Raw genomic sequence first — 25,536 nt, forward strand, 5'->3', positions numbered from 1 at the left:
GACTACAATCAATTTTTCAACAATGAGTCTTTCTATGGATCTTTTCAGGGTCCAACAGTCATCAGTGTTATGCCCCGGAGCACCTGAATGATATTCACATCTAGCATTTGCTTGAAATCCGTGTGAATTGGGATGCATATAGTGGGGAGCGATGGGTCCAATCACGCCTATCTGCTTCAACTTCTGGAACAGACTAGAGTATGATTCAGTCAATGGAGTAAATTTTTCCACCGGCCTCTGCTCTCGACCATAATCTTGCCTAGGACGAGCATTGTAGGGTGCCCAAAAAATTTACTGCTGAGGTCGGGGAAATCTTGGAGCTGGTGCCCGTACCTATTGATTGGGAGGACGAGCATATGATTGAGCATTAAACACTGTATATTATGGCGGTCCCACAGAGTACTGAGGAATTGGCGGGGGATAGTAATGTTGAGGGTAGCTGGATTTCCCCTATTGAACTTGCACATAAGGGTGCAATGCCCCTCTTTGAACTTCCGTGGATCCCGAAGTCATCATGGACCCTTCATCTCTCTTCTTTCTATTTACCAAACTTTCCGACCCATTTTGGATAGCTTGGGTGGTGGCTTTGAGAGCAGCTTGACTTACAATTCTTCCAGTCTTGAGGCCATTTTCGACCATTTCTCCTATTTTGATCGCTTCCGCAAAAGGTCTACCCATTGCGGACATCATGATCTAGTAGTAATCAGGCTCTTGGGCCTCCAGAAAAATAGTGATCAACTCGTGGTTATCCATGGGTGGCTTAACTCTAGCTTCTTGCTCCCTCCACTTGATTGCATACTCCCTAAAGCTTTCAGTCGGCTTTTTCTTCATATTGGACATGAAATTATGATCCGGCACAATATCCATGTTGTATTGAAATTGTTTGAGGAAGGTTTGGGCCATGTCGTCCCAGACATGCCAGTGAGAGATATATTGGTCAATGAACCATTCGGAGGCTACCCCCACAAGACTTTCCCCAAAATAAGCCATCAGTAATTCTTCTTTTCTTCCTGCACCCCTCAGCTAGTTGCAGTACCTTTTTCAAATGGGCGATAGGGTCACCGTGTCTATCATACTTCTCGAATTTTGGGGTCTTGAACCCTGGTGGAAAATGGATATGAGGGAACATGCATAGATCACTGAACGAAACACTTTTGTTACCCCCTAGTCCCTATATGTTCTTTATGTTCTGTTCAAGACTTTTCATTTTCCTAGCCATCTCATCCGGCTCAACCGTCTTGGCAAGCTTTTTATTTTCCACTGGTGACTCGTACTGAGGAGTCTGATTATATGGAGCCGAGACCCCGAAAGCCATATTTGGAGAGTAGTATTGGCCATCATAAGCATGAGATGGTGGCTCGTTAATTGGCCTCGTCACAGGAGGTGGAGGCGGGATTGTGTATGCCGGTGCACCAGACACAACTAGAGGAGTGTTCTTGACCGGTGCGACTGGAGGTCGCACATTAGAGGTACCAGGAGCAACGTGGAGGTTGTAGTTTGGCACATACCCTGGTGGTAGGATATGGTCGCTCATTGCATGGAGCGGTGGTTGAGTAGCCAGGGGTACGGTGGAAGTTCCCTCTGAGGGACCACGGGGTGGAGGCTGACCAGACACCCAAGCTTGATATACATCAGACAATTGCTGTCTCAATTTTCTTATTTCCTCCGACTCTTGTTCAACTGATTGACCCTGGGGGTCATCACTGATCAGCTCGATCTCATCATCGTTGGCCATTACTACTGCTCCTTTTGATCTAGTGATGTAATGGTGTGTTGCCAGTTTCACCACAAACCAACCACCTTAAGCTTACTAGCGTAAGAGACAGCAAACTTGTTAGGGTTAAGCATTTTATAGATATGAATCACACATAATGTGTCATGCTCCTATCATTGTCACTATTTCTAACATGCTTTTGGAGGCTTTATGTTTCATTCTGGCTTATGAGGTTGCTTCTTATAGACGCTCTTATTTTCTTCTCTTTTTTGTTTTTTACTCACGCCTCATTTTGATCCCTCATCTTAGAATTATTAAAAAATACTTTGATCGAACCTTTTGTGGGTTGCATACGTATCATGTCGCCGCATGAATCAGATCATTACGTAGTTTAGGGGAAAATAATAAAAATTTTGATTTTTTTTAATTATTATTCAAATTGACTCTAAAGACATAAATATGACTGAAAATGCGACAAATATAAAATTAAAAATACGACAAATGAAAAATGAAACTAAAAACTAATTGACTGCACTAAAACTTTAATCTTCAATGGCATTCTTTCTTAAACTGATATCATCAATGGTCTGCATCCCTTGGCCTCCACTCTCCCCCCAACATCTCGTACAAATTCTGAAACACTCCCGGCAATTGTGGAACGAGGGAACATGCCTGTTGACCAACTTTCTCATTGTTTAGATGACAATGATCGTCATGAATATATGTTGCTTTCTATGACAATTGAAGTACTTGCTCTCTAGCTTGCCCTATATTCACGTGACAATTCTGCAACCATATCTGGGTAGTGTTGAGGGCGTTACCCATCTCAGTCTCTCAATCATCCACTGACGCCGCTCTACCTCAAGATCTGCATGTTGATGACCTCCCTTATGCCTTTTTATTTCTTCCAATTGTGCAAGAAACTAACCCTTTGAGCGTATCCAATGGGCCCTTTCTCTTTCAAACTGCTCTCTTTGCTGATCAAACTCCAATTGTTGTTGGTGCGCATCCTCTCCAATGATACTCAAGTCTTCTTGCAGCTTATACATTTCAGCATTTTTATTTGCCTCAACTCTTCTGACTAAACCAATAGTGCTTGCCAATTCTTCTTCTAAGCAGGCAGCTTCATTTTTAGCATGCTTTAGATCTTTATCCATTCCCCGTAAGGCCGATTGATAATCTTTCTCAATATTTAAACGAATTTGAGCGACTCCGGCTTGCAGTTGGGTTTGTTGTTTAGATATGGTCATCGGGAATGCTCTAATTCCTCTTTTAACCTTTCTATAGCTCTTTGATCATTTCTCCTCATGTTGGATCCTTCAGGCCTATCTCTAAGCGACGAAGGGTCATGAAACCAGGTAATATATTCAGGGATCACCTCCCCATGATCTCGGTCTTCTACCATATCATTCAACTCCAAGACTTTACTTGCATACCACATTTTCATAATTTCTTCTTTGTCATGAGGTTGATCTTTACCAAAATCATAACAGAACTTGCTCATATCTCGTGTTGGTGGCACCTCCTGTAGTCGTGCAAATTGGCGCATTACCCGAAGTGGAGCATAAGACTGAACACCATCCAATCCTATGAGTACCAAATAAGAATGGTATGCAGACTCACAAATGACCTCTTTAGAGGAGAACCAATCGTAGTTCCAAGTGATCCGTTTGGCAGACAGAGTAAGAAGTAGTTCTTTCCAGGCGACAATCCCCTCTGGTAAGTCACATTCGTCAATTCTTTTCTGGTGATCATAAGTATGATTGGGCCATAGCTCACTAAAATTAGTGATCGTAGGATGACGATAGAAATGCTCCAAAAACCATATATGTAATAAAATATTGCAACCATCAAAGTTTCGCGCGCCCATTTTACATCTAGTTAAAGCACGGAAAATGCAAGAAAGAATCATAGGGACCAAAGTATAATCACCCCCTTCTGAGGTTAGAGCCTCAACTACACCTGCCAAGCGGATGTCAATGCGTCCCTCTCTTTCCGGGAAAACTACACGCCCCAAAAAAGTGACCATAAATGCAAACCTTCTATGTACCTTCCATGTTTCCTTATCTTCCTTTGATTTCAATTTTCCCACATTCCTTTCGAAATTGCATTCTAAGCCATACAACTGAAACAAAAAATCTAACTTAACCCATTTGCCTCCTAGACCTTCATATTGTCCGTAATTTATGTTCAAAAGCTTCAGAAACCTACCCTCGATCACATTTTTTGGTACTATGGGCCTTTGGCGGCGAAGATTGCGGCCCCACCCCTGGAAATGGGCGATTTCCTCCAAGGTCGGAGTTATTTCACAGTCGGTAAAACGGAACACATTATTTTCAGGATCCCAGTGCGGAATCAAAGCTTCAATCACATCCCTACTGGGCTTTATCGTAATCATGTGAACCAAATGTCCCAAGTATTTCTTTATCTGGTTTCGCTCATATTCCTTAAAGTCTCTCCACCAATCTCACAACAACTGTGGTATCTGATCGACAATGAGAAAATATGGTATCCCTTCTGATTGTGGCCTCTTTTCAGACTTACCTCTTTCCCCACTCATGGTATACCTGTCTACCCAGACACAGGGTTAGGCTTTGATCAAATATATTATTGACACACAAAAATTCTGATTTTTCGGGTTTTGACTCTATAAAAGAATATAAATAAATAAATAAAAGCTAAACCGTGGGACTATAAAAAAATATTTTTGGATTTAGTATTTTTGTTTTTGATTTTCTAAGGAAAGAATTGTAAATAGGGAATTAAGGAAAAGGAAAATATTTTTGAATTTTATTTTATTTTTTATTTTTAAAAATTGGGGCCGGAACCGATGAGGTTTGTCTACGTATCTCACATCCGGTGAGAATCAGACCCGCGTAGTTCGGTAAAATCGACTATGTTCTTCTTCTTTTTTCATGAAAATTAATCTTTAAAAACCATATGCACTAAACCATATCATTTTTTCTCTCTTCGTTCAACTGATATATGCTAAAACCAGTCGACATGCAAGCCTCCCAAATAATGCAACAAGTAGCACGTAACATGACATAATGGTCTCAACAAAGCCTGTCTTAAAACAGAACTCGACCTATGTGTCGAGCGCTGCTAGGTCAAATGCACATGATGCAAATAAAGCGTAGCCTACTAGGGATATTCATTGCTTGTGGCTTGTTCTTCTAAGTTTGTAAATCCTAAAGGAGATGGTATCTAGACCTGGCTTACCCGGGCGGATAACCCGAGCCGAGGAGCGTCAAGCGTCACCAGTAGTAGAACAACACTGGCTAGCTAACGACTCTCCCGCCTAAACACGTGTGACTAAATCCTTCACCAGAAGCTGGTAGGCTAACTGGCTTTATCTCAAGACAGAAATTTTGTGATGTTGATAGGCAAACACAACATAACTAATTATCAGAAGACTCAGAGGGATGCGAGAGAAGATACAATTTATATGTACAGTTCAACAATATCAAAACGGTAAAAACTCGACAAGCAACACATTAGGCCCAAATAAATCACAATATATACAAAAATTAATAAAATCAAATAAAGTCAAAGTACAAGCTCGAATTCTTGAAGTCCCCAGCAGAGTCGTCAGAGCTGTCACACTCTTTTTCTACCCCCAAAAGATATATATGTCATATGGATTGGGTTAAAGAGTTTTTCTAATTAAAGTGACAAACTTGAGTAGGGATTATTTTACTTACAGAGTCGCCACTTGGAATTGAGTTTTGGGGTGTTCCAAGTCACATTTTATTTGAATCCCTAGTCAAAGGAAAGTTTGACTCTATTATTATTGGTCTGCGAAAATAAAGTCCGGGTAAGAAATTCTGTTGACTGGGGAGAAGGTGTAAAGCACTCTCCGAGTCTCGTGACTCTAGCACGGTCGCTTTATTGACTACATTTGACTTATACTATTTTTGGATAAACTGTGATTTATTGGTTTTCATATTTTATCTATCTGCTTTCAATCATTAAAATTACTTTAAAAAATAATTTGAATAATACGTTGTCATAACCACGCCTCGCAAAGGAATGTGTGATCGAGACAAAATCAATTAACTTATCATAATCGCGCCTCGTAAGCGAATCCGAAATCATGACAATCAAATATTTATACTCTTTTGAGAAATTACTACATTTGTGCTTGAGAAAATTATTATTTTTTAAAAATTATAAAAAAAGTTACTATCGCGCTACGCAAGCGAATCTGAGAGTATGGCAAAATGAATAGAAATTAATTAAAGCTATACATATAGTATGACGTTATTGAATTAAATTATTGAATGTTAAACATCATGCTACGCAAGCGAATCCGTGAATGAAAAAGTTAAAGCACGCCTACTCCTACTAATTGCCTTGCGTTTAAATTAATTAAAAAAGTGACCAAGCTACTAATTTACTTAGTATTATAAAGGAAAACCAAACAAATTTTTTGATGAGCTTATTTGACTAAGTTAATATACAACAACTGGGCCAACCTATAGAGTTTGTATGTTTTACCCGAAAGAATCAAGTTCATTTGACCCATTTATTCACTTTGTGACCACATGGCCCAATGACTTAGTTGCCCTAGGTTCCAATCTTATTTCTCAACCCAACCATATCAATTATATCCCAACAATATTTCACATTTTTCACCTAACCGTAAAACTTAACAAAAATCTAATAATAAGCATACCCATCTCTACACATGTCCATATTAATGCAAACTTAAAAAGAGGAAAAACTAATTATATGTTGCAAATGTTAATTCTGTTTTGAAACTATCAGACAAAGCAATTACCGGTGCATTTTATTGGATTGACCATATGAAAGAATATATATATTCTATCAGTTTTTCAAGAATTTAACAATGGTAAGCTCATGTCAATGCAGTATCCAAAAATAGGCATCAACATAACAATGACAAGAATAAAAACCAAAAGAAAGAAAAGACTTTAAGCGAGTAAATTAATTTTTTTTACTGCTCACTATTTTAGCTATGTCCGTGCCTCAAGAAAGTTGAGCTTTAACTATTCAAAATAGTCTATACAAACAAATATTTTTTATAACTGAGATTACTTTTGAAGTTTAAACTAGTTGATCGGAGACCTAAACATGGACATGACTTTCACGAAAGAAAGGAAACAAACTAACATTAAAAACATACAAAACAATCAGAATAAACTCAAAATATCTTCTTCTTTTTTTATCATTCACTTATATAAAAACTACATAGATAGAGTTCCAAAGGGTACCTAAGGTGCAGAATGTGAGACGACGAGCTATGAAGTTCAACTTTGACTCAAAGCTAGCTTGCGAAAATTCGAGAACGGACAGCAATAAGTAAACCGCAGCAGCAGTGAACAAACCCAGCAAAACTCAGAGAAATCCAGTAGAAAAATAGCAAAATAAAATCCCAAGAATTAATACTTCAAACTGAAATGCAAGCGTTTAAGCTAGAAGAAACCTTCTTCCCTCCCTCCCCCCCCCCCCCCCCACTTTTTTTTTTTGGAAAATTTCACAAGTGAAAGACTCTTGAAATTTTATCTTTAGCTCTCAAACATTCTGACCCTTTTTTCTCTCGAGTTGTGTTCTTTCTTAGAGTGCAAAGGATGTCTCCTCTAAGTGTCATAGAGTGTGTGTGTCTATAGGAGTGAGTTGAAAGAAGCGAGTGTGTGGAGGGTAAGCAGGTTGGAGGGAGCCAACTAGGACTGGGTGATAGCTAGGGATTATTTTGTGTAAAAAGGGAGAGATTCGTTCTTTTTTTGTTCCCTCCTTTTTTTTTGGTGTGTTATGTGTGTTTTAATGGCTGAAAATAGGGTATGTGATTTGTGAGTGGGGGACAAAGTGTGGGGGACAAGCATGGGGGGCAAGTGTGGGGGACAAGGAAAAGTAGAGTGGGGACAAGGTGTGGGGGACAAAGAATGGGGACACGCTTGGGAAGATGAGAGCGGAAAATATTCAAGCACGATAACAAATTATGTGCTCACACCGGGAAAGGATTGTACCTCAAAATGAGTGATGTACGTAGGCTATCATACCGTAAATATAAATAGGTGATTAAACAGCTCGAATAATTTTACCATCGTTCAAGATAACTTTACCGTTACTTCCTTGAAAACAACTTTACTATTGTTCCAACATTTAACTTCGTGAATTTAGGACTTACGATGAAATACATATATATAATAAGAGATATTGAACTTGTTATCATCATGAGTCAAATTACTTTTCGGGATCAAAACATCTTTTACTAATCTATTGCACCTCAATCTCATTTTATGTGACATTTCTATTAATTAAGGAGTTAAAAAATGTTATTCTTGGACTGTGATTTTTTTAAAATATCTTTTAAATATTTTAAAATAGAAATTAGTAACTATTATGGCTTCTCATTAATTAAGTACTTATTTATTGCCAGATATACAAAAAAAATTAAGAAACTTAAAAACATTTTGTCCAAATTCACATAGAAAATTAAGTAAATCGACTTTTGTACTACGATCCTGATTATTGAATAGTGATGATGAGAATCTTAGATTCATAAGGCCTTCGGTATATATAAAGTGGCTGGTTCGTCTTTCTGACGTTTGCTAGTGATGATGTAATGACCCGGCCGGTCCTTTTGAGTATTATAACTCCGTTTTTTATTTACTGTTTAATTTATGTTTTACAGTTATTTTATGACTTACCGAGTTAGTTGGTTCGGGTTCGGAAGAATTTCAGCGTCAAATGAGACACTTAGTCTCTTAATTGAAAATTTAAGTTGAAAAAGTTGATCGGATATTGACTTATACGTAAACGACCTCAGAATTGAATTCCGATGTTAAAATATTTTGGCGGACGACATAATTATCTTTGCCTATAGGCTTTTCCTCCTTAAATACTTTCGAAAATAATAAAATTATTATAAAAGAAAAAGATCACAGAAATATACAAAAGGAAGCAGATGGGGACTGCTATTGTCGGTGGCCATGTGCATTTGTGCGGTAGATAATAGAAAGAGTTTTAAGTTTGGTGCACCGTCAGTGTATCTATGAACTTCCGCGTAAGGAAATTTATGAAATAGAACAGCGGGTACAAAAAAAAATCGATAAAATCGATAACTCGAGTCAAATCGGAAAAAATAACCTGATGTGATTTGGTTTGATATTGGAAAATAAAATCCGACCATAATTGATTTGGTTTGGTTTGGTTTGGTTTTAACTAAAAAAAATCAAACCGAAATCAAACCAATCCGTCAGTACATTTATATAATTTTTAAAAATATTTTATACATATAAATATTTATTGTAATGTAATTTATAAATATTTCTTAAACTTTTTCACAGTTTTATCTTTTAACGTATTATTTCAAATTTAGACTTAACATTCTTGAATAGTAAATAAATTTTATAGTCCATAAATATAGTAATTCAAACAAAGTTCAAATCAATACTAATGCTAACAAAAGAAATTCAATTCAATATTAGAAATGACGAAAGTGTTGAATAATTATTTAAGTTTTATATTGGTTTAAAATAAAAATACATAACTTAGTTTATCTTTTCCTTTAGTGCTTAGTTATGTAATTAATATTAGTACTTATTAGCTATACTTATTTTAGCATGACCTATATAGTATTTTTAGATTATGTTAATTTTCATTATGGCTTATTAATTAGCAATATTTGCTTTATGTAATTTTATTATTTTATCTTTATTATTGAATAGTTTAATATAATGCTATGACTTATCTCATATTATTGTGTTAGTTTCTTAGAAAACACATTATATAGTTGTATTTTACTAGGACTTAAGAAATATTTGGAGCACAAGTTACATATTTTATGCTATGAAGATTTTACCAGAAAAAAACCCGGAAACCTGAAAAAAACCGAGAAATATTGAGATTGAAAAACCCGACTTTGTTGGTTTAGTTTGGTTTATAAATTTAAAAACCTGACACTATTGGTTTGATTTGATAATTGAAAAATATGAACCAACCCGACTTTTGTTTGTATCAAAGCTATTTGTTTGAACGGGGCGTTGAAAGGTCTTCCATACAACTTTGCCGGTACTTAAAAGACAACCCGAAAGACCTACTTAATGAGTTTCCTTATGGAGACGTAATTTATTTTCTTCTTTTTTAGTGACAGATAAAAAATTATTTTATTTCATTTTATGGAATAATAGGTTTTCTTTTTATAGTATGAGGCAGATGAGATAAGAAATGTTTTCAACTCTCAAAGAGTTTTAACCTATGGACGAAGTAGATGGCTTAACTGTAGCTTATAACAAACAATTAGGCCTTGCAAGAATGGTAAAAATAATATTCTAATTATTAAATAATAAGATTTTCTTTTTGAGGAATTGGTTAATTTGTATTTAAATATGTTATTTTATATATATAACTTTAAACTAAATTAGTGCGCATATATTTCATTATTTATATTAGGGGTGTTCAAACCGAACCGAAAAATCACATCAAACCGAAAAGTCAAACCAAACTGATTAAAAAATTCGATTAGGTTTGGCTTGATTTTGTTAGGTATTGAGTAAAAAAAATGAACCAAACCGACATATAAATATATAATTTTATGATTTTATATTGAATTTTCTTTTTAAAAAAATGTGTACAAATATTTGAGATCTTCTCATGGGATGTAATATTTAATAGAACTGTGAAGTGCATTCTTTTTTATTTACTATAAATAATGGGTTGTATTACTTTCTTATCAAGTGTTATTGAAATGCGTCAATCATCTCTATGCTCTTCCATATTCATATGTCAAGATTTCTTATATCTTTTTAAAAATTTGAAATGGTATTTCGATAATTTAAAATTAAATAGAATATATCATTACTTAGGAATCATCTTGATTTTTATGTTTAATTATTAAATTCGGTTAACCTTTAAAGCGTACATTAACAAAAAATTATTGTTAGACAACTAAGAAAATTACTATCATGTGTTACTAAAAAAATTCTCCCATAAGAATATTTTAATAGATCATGTGTTTGTCAGTTTTTTAAATTTTTACTAAACATATATTCAGTTATTAAAACTTTATCTATAACTTTAACAAAGTAAGATTGAAAAATATTCATGTAACAAAAAAATCTGAAAACCCCGATAAAACCGAACCAATCCAAACCGATATAGTTGGCCTAGCTTAGTTTTGATAAAAACCGAATCAACCCCGTCCATGTACACCCCTAATTCATATGTTGTTTTATTGAAAAAATAATACTCCTTCCATTTTTATTGTATGACAATCTTTCCATCTTGGACTGTTACAAAATGAATTACATTATTTGATCGTTATACAACCTTCTCAACTTTTAAGAATTTAAATTTGTAAAATTATTCACTCTTTATTTTTTATTTATATTGTTCGTCACTTTTGATTAGAGGTTTTGGGTTTGAGTTCGGACTTCCGAACGAAGAAACTCCGGATATGGCACGAATTTACGTGCCAAAGAGTTCTAAATATCATATGATTATTAACCGCTACAGTAGACCCACAAAGCAAAGCCATTAACAATTGTCCGCTTAACGACGCATTTTTATATTAGTAATAACTTAATTTTAAAATACTCATTTTATTTTAATGAGATGATTTATAACTACACATAAATATTTATGACTTATTTCACACTGTAATTTTTGAAACTTCGGGTTCAAATACCATCATATAAATTGGGATAGGAGTATTTAATTAGGCTTTGCATGTGAATTTACGAGCACATCAGGCGCGAAGCTATACTCTGTCGGAAAATTACACTGTATATACATGTAAGGTATATATGATATATTGAATACTCTTTGTCGGGATTGTTTTTACTTCTTTCACGTTTGAACACGCTAAGGGAAATTACTAGCTTCTCCACTAGAGCATATAGCATGCTATTTGTATCATTAAATTAAAACTAATGTACTATTATCATAAAAGTACATTAGTTTTAATGATCATTTGCAGAATTTTAATGGTGCTTTCTGCTATAACATTCCTTTCTAAAAGATATACTATCACAATCAATTCACTATTGCTTCTTGAAAACAGCTGTTGCAATAGGACATGGAGTGGGGCTTGCAAAATTCATTCTTGTGGGTCCCTTAATTTCCATTTGCTATCCTTGTAAATGTAAAGTAACAGTCTAATCCACATCTTGTTAAGAGCTAGCTGTGGAGTTGAGTTCCCACTAAAAAAACTCTTCTTTATTCTGTTTTCATTGTAATAATTTCTAAAGATGCAAGTTTTCATGGCATATAGTTGCACTAAAAAACTCTCCTTGTATATTTTCAATGTTGCATTGAGGTAACCTTTATTCTCTTGCTTTAATTCTTCTGGTTCATACCCACATTTCCAATCTGCAGTATTTTTTTTTCTTTAATATATAATCAAGAAATCGCAAGTAGTAGTGTACGGTTTGAAAATTAGTGGATAATAGACACGTTCCTGTGCCCTTCTCTACTTAAATACCTCTCTTTGCCGCAGGGTTTGAACTTGTGACATTCACCTAAGCCACACGTCACCTGTTCTTACCGCTAGACCAAAGCCAAAGCCGGCATTTCCAATTTGCAGTTTGAGGAAAGTTGTTAGCTTTAGGGGGAAAAGCTACAGGTAGTGGAAAAACTCAGTTCTTGTCTTAACACTATTTTTTCTGACTTTGGTGGTAGCCATAGTTTATTGGTAGTTTCTTGTGTTTTGTCAGTCAAGAAAGCTTTTTTCTATTTCAAGATTTTTTTGTTGTGTTTTCTCTAGATAGATAAGTAAGATCTACAATGCTAGAATTGTTGATTCTCAATAGTACTTAGGTGGCCTTTGGAGTGCTAATTTTTTGGGAGAATAGGAGTTTAGTGTATAGCAATTGGCTCTTTAGGATAATGAATTTGAGAATGGTGCATTTGATTCCTTTGGTTCTAGCATTAGTAGTGTCAAGTTTTTTGACTCAGGGTTCTAACGCTTCCTTTACTCCTACTGATAACTACTTGCTTGTTTGTGGATCTTCACAAAATGTGACTTATATTGGCCAAACATATGTTCCTGATTCACTCCATTCTTCAGTTTCTTTAGAGAGTAACGAAAATTCTATTGCTGCCACGTCCAATTCTAGTTCTCCGTCTTCGATCTATCACTCTGCAAGAATTTTCTATAGAACGATATTTTACAAGTTTGATATAAAGCAAGAAGGACGACATTGGGTTCGTCTCTATTTCTATCCTCTTCCTGGCCACAACTTAAAGTCTGCCTCAATGACGATTGTCACAGAAAATTTTGTTCTGTTGAATAACTTCAGTTTCAAGAGTTATAATGGTTCATACCTCTTTAAGGAATATGCCATCAACGTCAATTCGGATAGCTTGACTCTTGCTTTAATCCCTTCAAACAATTCCGTTGCATTTATAAACGCCATTGAAGTTGTGTCCGTCCCTGATGAGTTGATTCCAGATCAAGCAGTCGCTTTATCTCCCTTAGCGCCTTTTAATGGTCTTTCAGAACTAGCCCTTGAAACTGTTTATCGTCTAAATATGGGAGGTCCTCAGCTCACTGCTCAGAATGACACATTGGGGAGAAAGTGGGAGAATGACGCGAAGTACCTGCACATTAACAGCTCTGCAGTAAATGCTTCAGTTAGTCCGTCAAGTATAAAATATCCGGCTACTATGACTCCTGAAATAGCACCAAATTGGGTTTACGCTACTGCTGAAACAATGGGAGAAGCAAATGTACCTGATGTGAATTTTAACATCACGTGGATCTTCACAGTTGATCCGAACTTCATGTACTTCATCCGCGTACATTTTTGTGATATTGTGAGCGAATCTTTGAACGCTCTTCTGTTCAACTTATATGTTAATGATGACATTGCTCTATTGGACATAGACTTGTCAAACTTAGCTGGTAATTTGGACGTACCTTTATACAAAGATTTCGTCTGTAATTCCTCGGTGAATTCAAGTATGCTAAAAGTTAGTGTTGGTCCAGACACGAGTGCTGATTATATAAATGCAATTATGAACGGACTTGAAATCATGAAGATTAGCAACGAAGCCAGAAGCTTTAATGGGGTTCAATCTGTTGAGACTTTTCTTGTGTTGCCTCACAAAAAGAGCAAGATAGGTATCATTCTTGGTTTTGCCTTAGGAGCATCAGCTGCATTGGCGTTTATCGGGTTGTGTTGTTGCTTCTTTATAGCCCGGAGATCAAAGAATTCCAACCACAGGCACTCGTGGCTTCCTCCCTTGTATGGAAACTCTTTAACTTTGACGAAAATGTCTACAATTTCTCGAGCAAGCTGCATCTCCTTGGCTTCACCAAACGTTGGACGATTCTTTAGTTTCCAAGAAATATTGGATGCAACTAACAAATTTGATGAAAGCTTGCTTCTTGGTGTTGGTGGTTTTGGTAGGGTCTATAAAGGAACACTAGAAGATGGGACTAGACTTGCTATTAAAAGAGGAAAACAAGGATCTGAACAAGGTTTAGCTGAATTTCAAACTGAGATTGAAATGTTATCCAAGCTTCGCCATCGTCACCTTGTGTCTTTGATTGGTTATTGTGATGAAATGTCAGAAATGATTCTGGTTTATGAATATATGGCAAATGGTCCTCTCCGAAGTCATCTTTATGGAACGGATCTCCCACCTCTCTCGTGGAAGCGACGTCTTGAGATTTGTATCGGTGCTGCCAAGGGGCTGCATTATCTCCACACTGGTGCAGCTCAGAGCATCATTCACCGCGATGTCAAAACTACCAACATACTCTTGGATGAGAACTTTGTAGCTAAAGTTGCTGATTTTGGTCTTTCTAAAGCTGGACCGGCTCTTGATCAGACACACGTCAGCACCGCCGTTAAGGGTAGTTTTGGATACCTTGATCCTGAATACTTCAGGAGGCAGCAGCTTACAGAGAAATCAGATGTTTATTCATTTGGTGTTGTCCTAATGGAAGTTCTCTGCACTAGACCTGCATTAAATCCAGTGCTCCCACGCGAGCAAGTTAATATAGCCGAGTGGGCTATGATTTGGCAAAAGAAAGGCATGTTGGATCGGATAATGGACACAAACCTCGAGGGGAAGGTGAATCCAGCCTCGCTGAAAAAGTTCGGGGAGACAGCTGAAAAGTGTTTGGCTGAGCACGGAGTTGATAGACCTTCGATGGGGGATGTGCTGTGGAACTTAGAATATGCACTTCAACTTGAAGAAGCCTCATCAGCACTAGCAGAGACCAATGATAACAGTACAAACCATATACCTGGTATACCATTAACACCAGACGAGCCATTCGACAAGAGTGTTAGCAAGATTGAAGGGATTAACTCAAAAACAGATGATGATGCAAGGAATGCTGCTAATAGTGCTGTTTTTTCTCAGCTGGTAAATTCACGGGGAAGATGAGAATAAATACTCCCTCGTATACGTGCTCTCAGGTCTCGGCCACTTGACATCCCAAAATTTTAATTTCATGGATTCAAGGGAAAGTGGATATGATTTCAAAGTAGTACTGAATGATAAGGTATGTAATATACATATTTGTTTAGTCAACCTATTGTATTCTTTGAAATTTGTCCTTCAAATACTGCAAGTTGTAGCATTGTTTCCATTGTTACATAGGTGATATAGCTGCCCAAATTATCTCATAGATAGTCATGAATATGTTTTTGTAAAAGCATTATAATATCACATTAATTAATAGCAATATTAAGCATATGCTTCTGTCTCTTCAGCTGAATTATCTTCTGATTGAAGTGCTTCTGTTTGTTATTTTCATTTCTTCTGTTTGCACTAATGCAATAATTATGCTCTGGTAAATTGATTTTTGGAAAATCTGTTTTTGACTTCCTCTTGATTGAGTTGTATGAAAATGGTCTTGAGATAGTTCAGATTATCATTGCATATCTTTCTGTTCTCAATAAAGCCAAATTTTCAGCTTCTCAAACATCTGATGGTTCGTAAGTGTTAGATTAGTTTCTTTATTGTTCATTAAATATATGCTTCTACTATTTCCTTCAATGCACACTTGGCCTAATAATAACACCATTTCTCACTTAAAAGTCTTTGCCCTTTATTTATATCTGTTATCTGCTGTCACTTTGTCACAAGTTTCTAAGGAAAAAATAATTTAAAGTCTTAAATGATGGTGGCGGCCGAGCCAGCTTGTCTCGTACCTCGACTAATTCACGAGACTAGGACGGATGCAGTATGTATGTTACGAGTTTACTTGAATCCAGTAGCTTTGGCTCATACTTTGTATATGTGTTAAAAAAATTCACTAAGTGCGTGAAAAAAATAAATTTCGAACCCAGTCAATCAAATGGGTTGGAGTAGATTTCTAAACTCGAACTCATGAACTTCAAATCTTAGATCCGTTTCTGCACAAGATACTTACTACCTCGCACCAACACATGGGATAATTCTGCCTTTATGACTTAAGACAAAAAAAGATAAATGGGAAGTCCTAATCTCCAATCCCAATTTGGTCCTCATAAACGGTCATATAGAAATTAGACGGGCAAAACATGTCAATGTTTACTTACCCAACCACTGCAGCTTTATACATATTTGTCTTAAGAGGCACTTGAGTTGCAGCTAATGATGAGGTAAGTGATCGTAAATATCATATTAAAAACGGCAAAGGTCCAAATATACCCATGTACTTTCGGAAATGGTCTAAGAATACCTTTCGTTATACTATTGCGTTATCTATACCCCTGCAGTCATACTTTGGGTTCAAATACCCCTCAATTAAACGGAGGGACACATGTCATCGTCCTGTTGGCAAATTCTAAATATCTCCTAATTAATTAAAAAGACTCATTACCCATACCCGAAAAACAATTTTCTAAAGCAATTTTTTTTGTAAAAACTGAATTCTTTTTAAATAAAAACTGAAAAAAATGAAAATATTTTTTTTCCAATTTTTACAAAAAAATTGCTTTAAAAAAATTGAAACAATATTTTTGTGAAAACTGAAAAAAAAAACACTTGAAAAATAATTTTCTAAAGTAATATTTTTATAAAAACTAGAAAAAACTGAATGTTTTTTTACTAAAAACTGAAAAATTCGAAAATAATTTTTTCCAGTTTTTAGACAAATATTGCTTTAAAAAAACTGAAAAATAATTTCTAAAGCAATTGTTTTTGTAAAAAATAAAAACAAAACTGAAAAGCAATTTTCTAAAGCAATGTTTTTGTAAAAACTGGAAAAAAAAACAAATATTTTCTTTTTTTTTAAGTTTTTAGTTTTAAAAAAATCAGTTTTTTTCCAGTTTTTACACGCTTTAGAAAATTGCTTTTCAGTTTTTTTTCCAGTTTTTACAAAAACATTATTTTAGAAAATAGTTTTCAGTTTTTTTAAAGCAGTTCTTTTGTAAAAACTGGAAAAAAAATATTTTCATTTTTTTATATTTTTAGTAAAAAAACAATTCACTTTTTTCCAGTTTTTACAAAAAAAAATTATTTTTCGGGTATGGGTAATGAGTCTTTTTAATTAATTAGAAGATATTTAGAATTGGCCAACAGGACGATGACACGTGTCCCTCCGTTTAAATGAGGGGTATATTTGAACCCAAAGTATGATTGGAGGGGTATAGATAACCCAATAGTATAACGAGAGTTATTCTTAGACCATTTTCAAAAGTACAGGGGTATATTTGGACCTTTGCCGTATTAAAAACTTGAATTGAAGATAGTGTTGAGGTTGGGATCTAGGGTGTGTTTGGTACGAAGGAAAATAATATTTTTTAATTTTCTCATGTTTGGTTAATGTTTTGGAAAGTATTTTCTTCGTGAACTCATTTTCCTCCAATTGGAGAAAAATATTTTCCCTATCAATTTCAAAAACTCTTTTTCAACATTCTCCACCCTATTCCCCATCCCCACCCACCTTATCCATCCCACCCCCAAACCACCCCTACCTCACCCCAACTCCTACCCCCTACCACACCACACCCACCTCAACCTAAATAGAAATATTATTAAGAGTACTTTCTTTTCATGTTGTAAATAGAATACTTTTTTTATTTCAACAAAATGAGTATATTATTTTCATGATGTAAAAAAATATTTTCTTTCATTTCAACAAAATGAATACTTTTTTTCATGATGTCGAAAAAGTATTTTCTTTCATTTCAACAAACTAAGTATTTTCTTTTCCTGAAATAGAAAAAGTATTATTTTTCAACAAAATGAGTACTTTCTTTTCATGAAGTAGAAAAGTATTTTCTTTCGTTTCAACAAAACGAGTACTTTATTTTCATGATGTAGAAAAAATATTTTTTTTTTCATTTCAACAAACTAAATATTTTCTTTTTCTGATGTAGAAAAGGTATTTTCTTTTATTTCAACAAAACGAATACTTTCTTTTCATGATGTATAAAAATTATTTTCTCTCATTCAACAAAATGAATAATTTCTTTTCATGTTGTAAAAAGGATACTTTCTTTTTCAAAAAAAAAATATTTTCTTTTTAATTATCGAGCTTAATGTTGTACTTATGTGAAAAAATAAAATAATACATTAGTTCCTTTGGGTTTGTGTTAATTTTGAAAAGAATAATTAAATTCTTAAAGAAAATAGAGTATCGGAGAGGGGGGAGGGAAGGAGTATAGGAAACATGAGGATTTTGGGGAAGGTGGGTTGAGGAGAGTAGCATAAAAAATTATTTTCCTAAAACTATTTTATACTCTCTAACCAAACACTAGAAAATATTTTTCGGAAAAAGTTTTTCACTCACCAAACAAAGGAAAATAAGTAAGAAAATCACTCATTTTCCATAAAAATATTTTCCAAGAAACATTTTTCTTCATACCAAACACACCCCTAATGAATTAGGATTTGGGGCAATTCTTTGACCTCTAAGAGATTGAGGGTGCTACTAATATCGGTACAATGAGTGCTAAGTTTGGTCTTCAAAACACATTAAAGCATGCTTTAGTTGATCAATCCACAAGTCAAGAAACATGGATTTAGCATATTGTTACTCGCCTTTGTGAAGATCCTCTGAATATACTGCCGTCTGGTGCGATCTTAAGGATGAAGTTTCTTGGCATCAGCTTAAAGGCCCTGGTAAAAGTAACATTAGCTCATGACAGTGTCTGAAGATTTGCCAATTACTTGGTACAAAGGACACTAGCTTGGACAATAGAGACCAGTTTAACATTTTACTATTGTATTTAACATTTATTTGTGTATTATACAACTAGATTGGTTGAAAGCACAAAAACTTTACAGAAGCAGGACTGCCACACTACAAAAGATGAACATCGCAGATTCCAAGACAAGATATCCTGCTTTCTACAACCGAGAGCGAATGAAAACCTTTTTTCTATTAGATTTTGAAGGCGTTGAACACTTGACAGGCTCATCAGAGAACTCAAAGGAATCCAACCCCGTGATACATTTAACTGACACCTCATTTTGCTGCTTCGTGTTATTCATGTCATCCTGAAATTTCTCCATCTTCGCTTGCATCTCCTCCATCATAACAGAAACATCTTGTTTCTCAGCTCTAGTGGAAGGACATGAAGGCGATTGGTCCTTCAATCCCTCCTTGATAATTTTACTGCCACCTGCAGAAATGACTAAGCATGTGACAATCCATGGTATATCAATGAATAAGTACATAAATGTTCGATGACAATATTAGTGATATTCATCAATTGCCATAAGACGTGTAATCCTAGCAGGCAGTGTTCTTGAGTCACGACCATCAATGAGAATATAATATCAAGTATAGCCAAATCCGAAGGGTTCAACAATCAGCTGTTTGTATTACCCAAATCCAGACATGTCAGGTTCCCAAAATTGACAAGGATCTTCTAGAAATTCCACTGCACGGTTTTTTGTTTGCAGACCGATGAAATTAGGTGGGATTATAATGCATCATGTTAATGAGGGAAATAGGAGGGATTGTTTATCTGTGGCTACCACACATCCAGCAATGTTTCTTTGCCATTTAACCAGAGTCCTGGGGGCAAAGCTCTCTTTTTATTATCTAACCTTACTGCTCGGAAAAAATGCCTGGCATGTTTTGCTATGCATCTGTAGAGAGCTAAAATACTTCTTTTTCTTTTATTTCTTTCTTTCTTTCGGTTAACCTTTATTTCTTGAGTACACAGCACATATCAACTTATTAAAAGATGATTTGAGAACTCACAAAAGTTGATTCTACATTCAAGAAGAAGGAAGAAACTATAAGGGCAAAGTATGGAAATGTAGGTGTGTGAAGTTATGCATGCAAGTTCAGCTACTATTTTAGTCATACATGCAAGTTCAGCTACTACTTTAGTCCACACAGTAAAGGCCATGCTCCATCTATAGTTCATAGGATAGTACATCGCCAAAATGGAGAAGTCGACAATGGCAGTCGCTCAAAAGCTAGAGTTCTGTATCATACAAATGGCCTTGCAAGGGTCACTTCCAATTTCCCCCTTCCTTTCTCACCAACAGAAAACACGTGAAGTTTATGAACACTGGAATCATATTGCAGTAGTCAGTGGCGGACCCAGGATTTTGTGCAAGCGGGTTCAATCTTATAAGTATATAAATTTAGTCGTAAAATAATAGTTGTCAAGTGGGTTCAAATAAAATATTTATGCAAAATTTACACAGTTTTAATCTTAATTTATACATATACATAGTATTATTTTTTTGTGAAGCCACCACTTAGGTCCGCCACTGGCAGTAGTCCAGCATAAAAACAGTACACAAAAACAGATACTGCACCACCAAAAGGCGATCCAATATCAAGGTTTACCTTACCAAGGGTTACTACAATGCAGCGAGAGCAAATGGACATGCTAAGTTACTAAGTGGTCTTAGATGCATCACATACAGCATTTCGCAGCAGAAACGGCTTCTACTCAAAGGCGGATTAAGTCAGTGGACGCAAATTACTAATATAGACTCTACATCCTTCTTTGCGGCAACGCATGCGATCCTAGTTTATCTATAAATATTCAAAAAGGATTAAGTTATATACACTGACGATGTAAAGATTTTTTACACCATTGGTGTAGATCGACCTACTATAGCGGGCAGAAGCGGAGCCAGGAGTTTGTCAAGGAGATTCCAAAAAATACTGCAATGTCACACTTGACAATTGAACATGTGACCTAAAGTAAATTTTGAACCCCCTTTGTCACTATAACTAGAATGTTTCCTTGCATCAAGGGATTCAACAATTTATATATAACAAAAAAAACTCATTTTTTTCTCTATTTGCACAATATTAGTTTTTGTCAAAGAGGATTCAACTGAACCCTTTACACCAATCTAGTTGAACCCCTTACACCAATCTACCTCTGCCCCTGATAGCATGTTACTTCCTATCTTTATCATGTTATCAATTAATTCTTATAGTAGAGATTTACCTGTTATTGCCTTATAAATGACCTAATTTTGTAACTATTTTTACACAGTTAGTGCATATAACCTAAAACTCTCCACTAATTATATGCATAATTTAAACCGAAGGCAGTATCAAAGCTAAAATATACTAATACCACAGCTACTGAGCTACCACGGAACAATATCTTGTGAGTATAATACTACTATATAACTTTCCCCTCATATTGCATCATGCTGAACCAGTAAAAAGCGTAGGAGCGGGATACAATGCTTAGGATTCAGAAACACAGCTAAATTCGCATATAGTACAGCTTAACCTCATCAATATATACTCGAAAAACACACAGTAATTCCAACATAAAAATTCAGAGATAAATTAACTTTAACTCTATCTGTAATAAACAACGCATAATTCAAAACTCATATACCGCGCATAATAAAAAGAGAAAAAGTGTGTGTGTGTGTGTGTGTGTCAGAGAGAGGGGGGGATTCTGACCAGCGACGGTTTTAAGAGATTCGTCAACGGCAGAGACGACGGCAAATTTCGTAAGCTTTGAGAGAATTCGGCCGATCTTTTCACGGCCGTCAGGGTAAAAAACGTAATCATCCGTCTTTTGAGCGCCGTCATATTTGACGGAACCACCGATTTTGGAAACGGACGATGTAATACCGGCACTGTACTTGCCTTCTAACGCGCATGCGTTTGACGATTTCTGTTGAACTTTCCGGTTCAAAAGTTTGCCGGCGGCTGCTCGGAGTTCATCAAAAATGCCCATTACTTACCCGCTGTCCCACAATAATTTTGCTGTTGGCTGCTCTTTTTGTCTAAATAAAAATTGATTTTCTGTTTGTATATTATCATGTTATATTTATCGTGTGAAACTACCTCCCCGATGACGACATGATGAAAAACAAAATTATAATATCATATAAAATTTTGGCTGTCAAGCACGAGATAAATGTAATCTTAGATTTTATATCAAAATTAATATTCTAACTCGGATAATCAAGCTGCCCTTGAGGAGTAGTTTAACGAGGAAAAATTTCACATAAGAACAATTGGGCTCCCTACTTTTCAATTTTATACCTTATATTTTAATTTATAACTAACTAGCCCAAAAACAATAGGTTAAGATTCAACATCTAACTTCAATAGGTTCTCAAAATTACTATTTATTTTTTTAAAAAAAGTTGCTCAACCTTTTAAGTTAATTTTCGAATCAGTAACTCTGACTCGAATATTAGATCAACAAATCAAATTCATTTGGATGGTGAAAATTATATTTTTAATAAGTTTAAATATGTGGGTTTAAATTACGAATTTGATTTTGTGAAAAAATTGGAGCGGGTGTTATTTAGACTTGTTAGAAATAGTATAAGGAGGTTGTATATAAAATTTGAAGTCATTTAATGGAGATTTGGACCGTTTTTTAACAAGAATTGCAACTGAAAATCGTGGAAGAAGTTCGTCTACACATGTGTATAAAGATGTATAAAAGTGTATAATAGTTTATAAGATGTGTTTATACGCTCATATACATTATTATACAAGATTATATATAATTATACAAAAAACTGACTCCGTCTTCTTCCTTGCGTCTTTTCTGAAATTTAACTCAAATCTACTCCAAATCACTTCAAATTTAAATTTTGAACTCCTTTTGATATTTTCAATCAATTGGAACAACACCCAATCCAAACAACAAACAAACTCAAAAAATCCTATTTTTCGAAAGCAAAGCTTTGAATGGCCTTCAATTGTGGACTTCTACTCTTCAATTTTCTTATATTGCATTCAAGTGACACGGGGGGAGCAGAAAATATACGGCCCCTTGAAGCATATGTAGAAGATGTGAGAATAAGAGAGAGTGAAAGCAATGGTTGTGAGAACACAGATTTAACTCCATAGCTTTTAGAATCAATAGTTGTAAGAACACAAATTTTGAATTTGCTCGTGCTTTCAAAATATGTACAATATGGGTTAGGTCGGGTAAAACTTAAAAACACGAGCCATTTTTTGTCACGGTATAAAGTCACGTGTATTTTCTTGTAATTATTTCATAAAAAAATATGCAGTTATTAATAATAGGGAAAAGTGCCAAATATACCCATCTACTTTCATATATTGTCTATATTTAACCTTCGTTATACTATCGGGCCAAATTTACCCCTACTATTATACTATAGGGCCAAATTTACCCTTACAATCAGCAAATTTTTAAAAATACTCATTGATCTGTTAAGTAATCCAAAATCTCCCAAATTCTTTTTATTTAAATCACTTGTTGTTCTTCTTGGTCCACTATTTTAAAAATAATTGGCATTTACCTGCTTTTCAAATTAGAGAAAAAAATATTAAATAATACAACCGAATAAGCAAAGTATATTAAATTGAAAAATCTAAATTAGGTAGCTTTTTTAAATTTTAAAAGTATTTACGACATCCCAATTTTAATGAATTCGTTACACCAAATGTACGGAGACTTTGCAAGTATTAGTGATTGAAGTTCATGAGAGACTTTACATTGTCTAATTCAACTTTACTTTAATTAAATGCCTACACATTGTGCACTCTTAAGTTAGTCGACTGAACTTTATACTAACCAGACAATGACAAAATATATTTGAATATACATGTACATACATGATGATCAGTTGCATATAATACATAATAAATAGACCCGCTAAATTATACGGTGTGTATATGATTGAAAAATAAATAAAATTCTAAAACAATTTTATTTATTACAAGGAGAGCAATGTGTGCATTGGTAATTTAAAAAAATTATAAATAATTTGTATAGTCTAGTAACTTTAGGATTCACATCAATAGTAATATTTGAAAATAATGGAGCAAGAAAAACAACAAGTAATTTAAATAAAGGAAATTTGGGAGATTTTGAATTACTTAATAGATCAAGGGGTATTTTTAAAAGTTTGTTGATTATAGGGGTAAATTTGGTCCGGTAGCATCACAGTAGGGGTAAATTTGGGTCGATAGTATAACGAAAGTTAAATATAGATAATATACTAAAATAGAGGGTATATTTGGCCATTTTCCCTCTTATGGAAATTGCCATGTATGCATTAAGTACTTGCTTTTTAAAAAGATATTTTTATCTTTAAATATAACACAAAGATTTATAACTTAATATATTTATTACTCCCTCCGTTTCAATTTATGTGAACCTATTTTCTTTTTAGTTTGTGCCAAAAAGAGTGACCTCTTTCCTTATTTGGAAACAATTTACCTTTATGCAATGATTTATAGCCACACAAAATATATGTGCCTCATTTTATACCACAAGTTCAAAAGTCTTCTCTTTTTTTTTTTTTTTTTAACATTGTGCCCAGTCAAATGAGTTCACATAAATTGAAAGGGAGTGAGTATTTATTATCGTCAATTATTCCCACCACTAATTATTCATTACTTATATTTTTCGACAAAGGGACAAATATACCCTTCTACTTTCGAAAATTGTCTAAGAATACCCCTCGTTATTTGGGTTATCTATACCCCTGCAGTCATACTTTGGGTTCAAATATGCCCCTCATTTAAACGGAGGGACACGTGCCATTGTCATGTTGGTCAATTCTAAATATCTCTCAATTAATTAAAAAGACTCATTACCCATACCCGAAATTAAAAAACTGAAATTATTTTTACTAAAAACTGAAAAAAACGAAAATATTTTTTTTTCAGTTTTACAAAAAAACTGTTTTAGAAAAAAACTGAAAAATATTTTCTAAAATAATATTTTTGTAAAAACTGGAAAAAACAAAAGGTGAAAATCAATTTTCTAAAGCAATTTTTTTTGTAAAACGTGAAAAAAACCTGAATTGTTTTTACTAAAAACTGGAAAAAAATGAATATATATTTTTTTCCAGTTTTTACAAAAAAACTGCTTTAAAAAAACTGAAATATATTTTCTAAAATAATATTTTTTGTAAAAAAAAAAAACTAAAAAGTAATTTTCTAAAGCAATATTTTTGTAAAAACTGAAAAAATAAATATTTACTTTTTTGCAGTTTTTAGTTAAAAATATTTCAATTTTTTTCAGTTTTTAATTGCTTTAGAAAATTACTTTTTTCCAGTTTTTACAAAAATATTATTTTAGAAAATATATTTCAGTTTTTTTAAAGCAGTTTTTTTGTAAAAATTGGAAAAAAAATATTTTCGTTTTTTTCAGTTTTTAGTAATTTTTTTTTTAGTTTTTTTCAGTTTTTACAAAAAATAAAATATTTTTCGGATATGTGTAATGGGTTTTTTTAATTAATTAGGAGATATTTAGAATTGACCAACAGGATGATGACATGTATCCCTCCGTTTAAATGAGGGATATATTTGAACCCAAAGTATGACTGCATGGGTATAGATAACCTAATAGTATAACGAGGGGTATTCTTAAATCATTTTCGAGAGTAGAAGAGTATATTTGACCCTTTGTAGTATATTTTTCTTTAGGCAGTAAATCAAACGTTAAAATGTTGGAATTAATTACTCG

The 25,536-nt window shown here is 34.3% G+C and overlaps 2 protein-coding genes across 3 annotated transcripts; one reads left to right on the forward strand and one right to left on the reverse strand.

Moving 5' to 3' along the window:
* Positions 1 to 11,843: 11,843 nt before the first annotated feature.
* Positions 11,844 to 15,407, forward strand: LOC104088037 (receptor-like protein kinase THESEUS 1). Of its 2 annotated transcripts, none has more exons than XM_018768043.3 (2): positions 11,844 to 12,302; positions 12,747 to 15,407. In XM_018768043.3, the coding sequence occupies exon 2, from the start codon at positions 12,935 to 12,937 to the stop codon at positions 15,077 to 15,079; it is 2,145 nt and encodes a 714-aa protein (XP_018623559.1). In that variant the 5' UTR covers positions 11,844 to 12,302; positions 12,747 to 12,934; the 3' UTR covers positions 15,080 to 15,407. The 2 variants fall into 2 exon arrangements, with proteins under 2 accessions (XP_018623559.1, XP_009590937.1); XM_009592642.4 differs by having other exon boundaries at positions 11,845 to 11,996; positions 12,177 to 15,407.
* A 3,421-nt stretch (positions 15,408 to 18,828) lies between these two features.
* Positions 18,829 to 21,972, reverse strand: LOC104088036 (uncharacterized). The gene is made up of 2 exons (XM_009592641.4): positions 21,528 to 21,972; positions 18,829 to 19,251 (listed from the first exon to the last, which is right to left on the reverse strand). The coding sequence occupies exons 1-2, from the start codon at positions 21,805 to 21,807 to the stop codon at positions 18,977 to 18,979; spliced, it is 555 nt and encodes a 184-aa protein (XP_009590936.1). The 5' UTR covers positions 21,808 to 21,972; the 3' UTR covers positions 18,829 to 18,976.
* Positions 21,973 to 25,536: the final 3,564 nt, after the last annotated feature.

This window comes from Nicotiana tomentosiformis, chromosome 8 (genome assembly GCF_000390325.3).
Source record: "Nicotiana tomentosiformis chromosome 8, ASM39032v3, whole genome shotgun sequence".
In the NCBI taxonomy this organism is placed as follows: domain Eukaryota; kingdom Viridiplantae; phylum Streptophyta; class Magnoliopsida; order Solanales; family Solanaceae; genus Nicotiana; species Nicotiana tomentosiformis.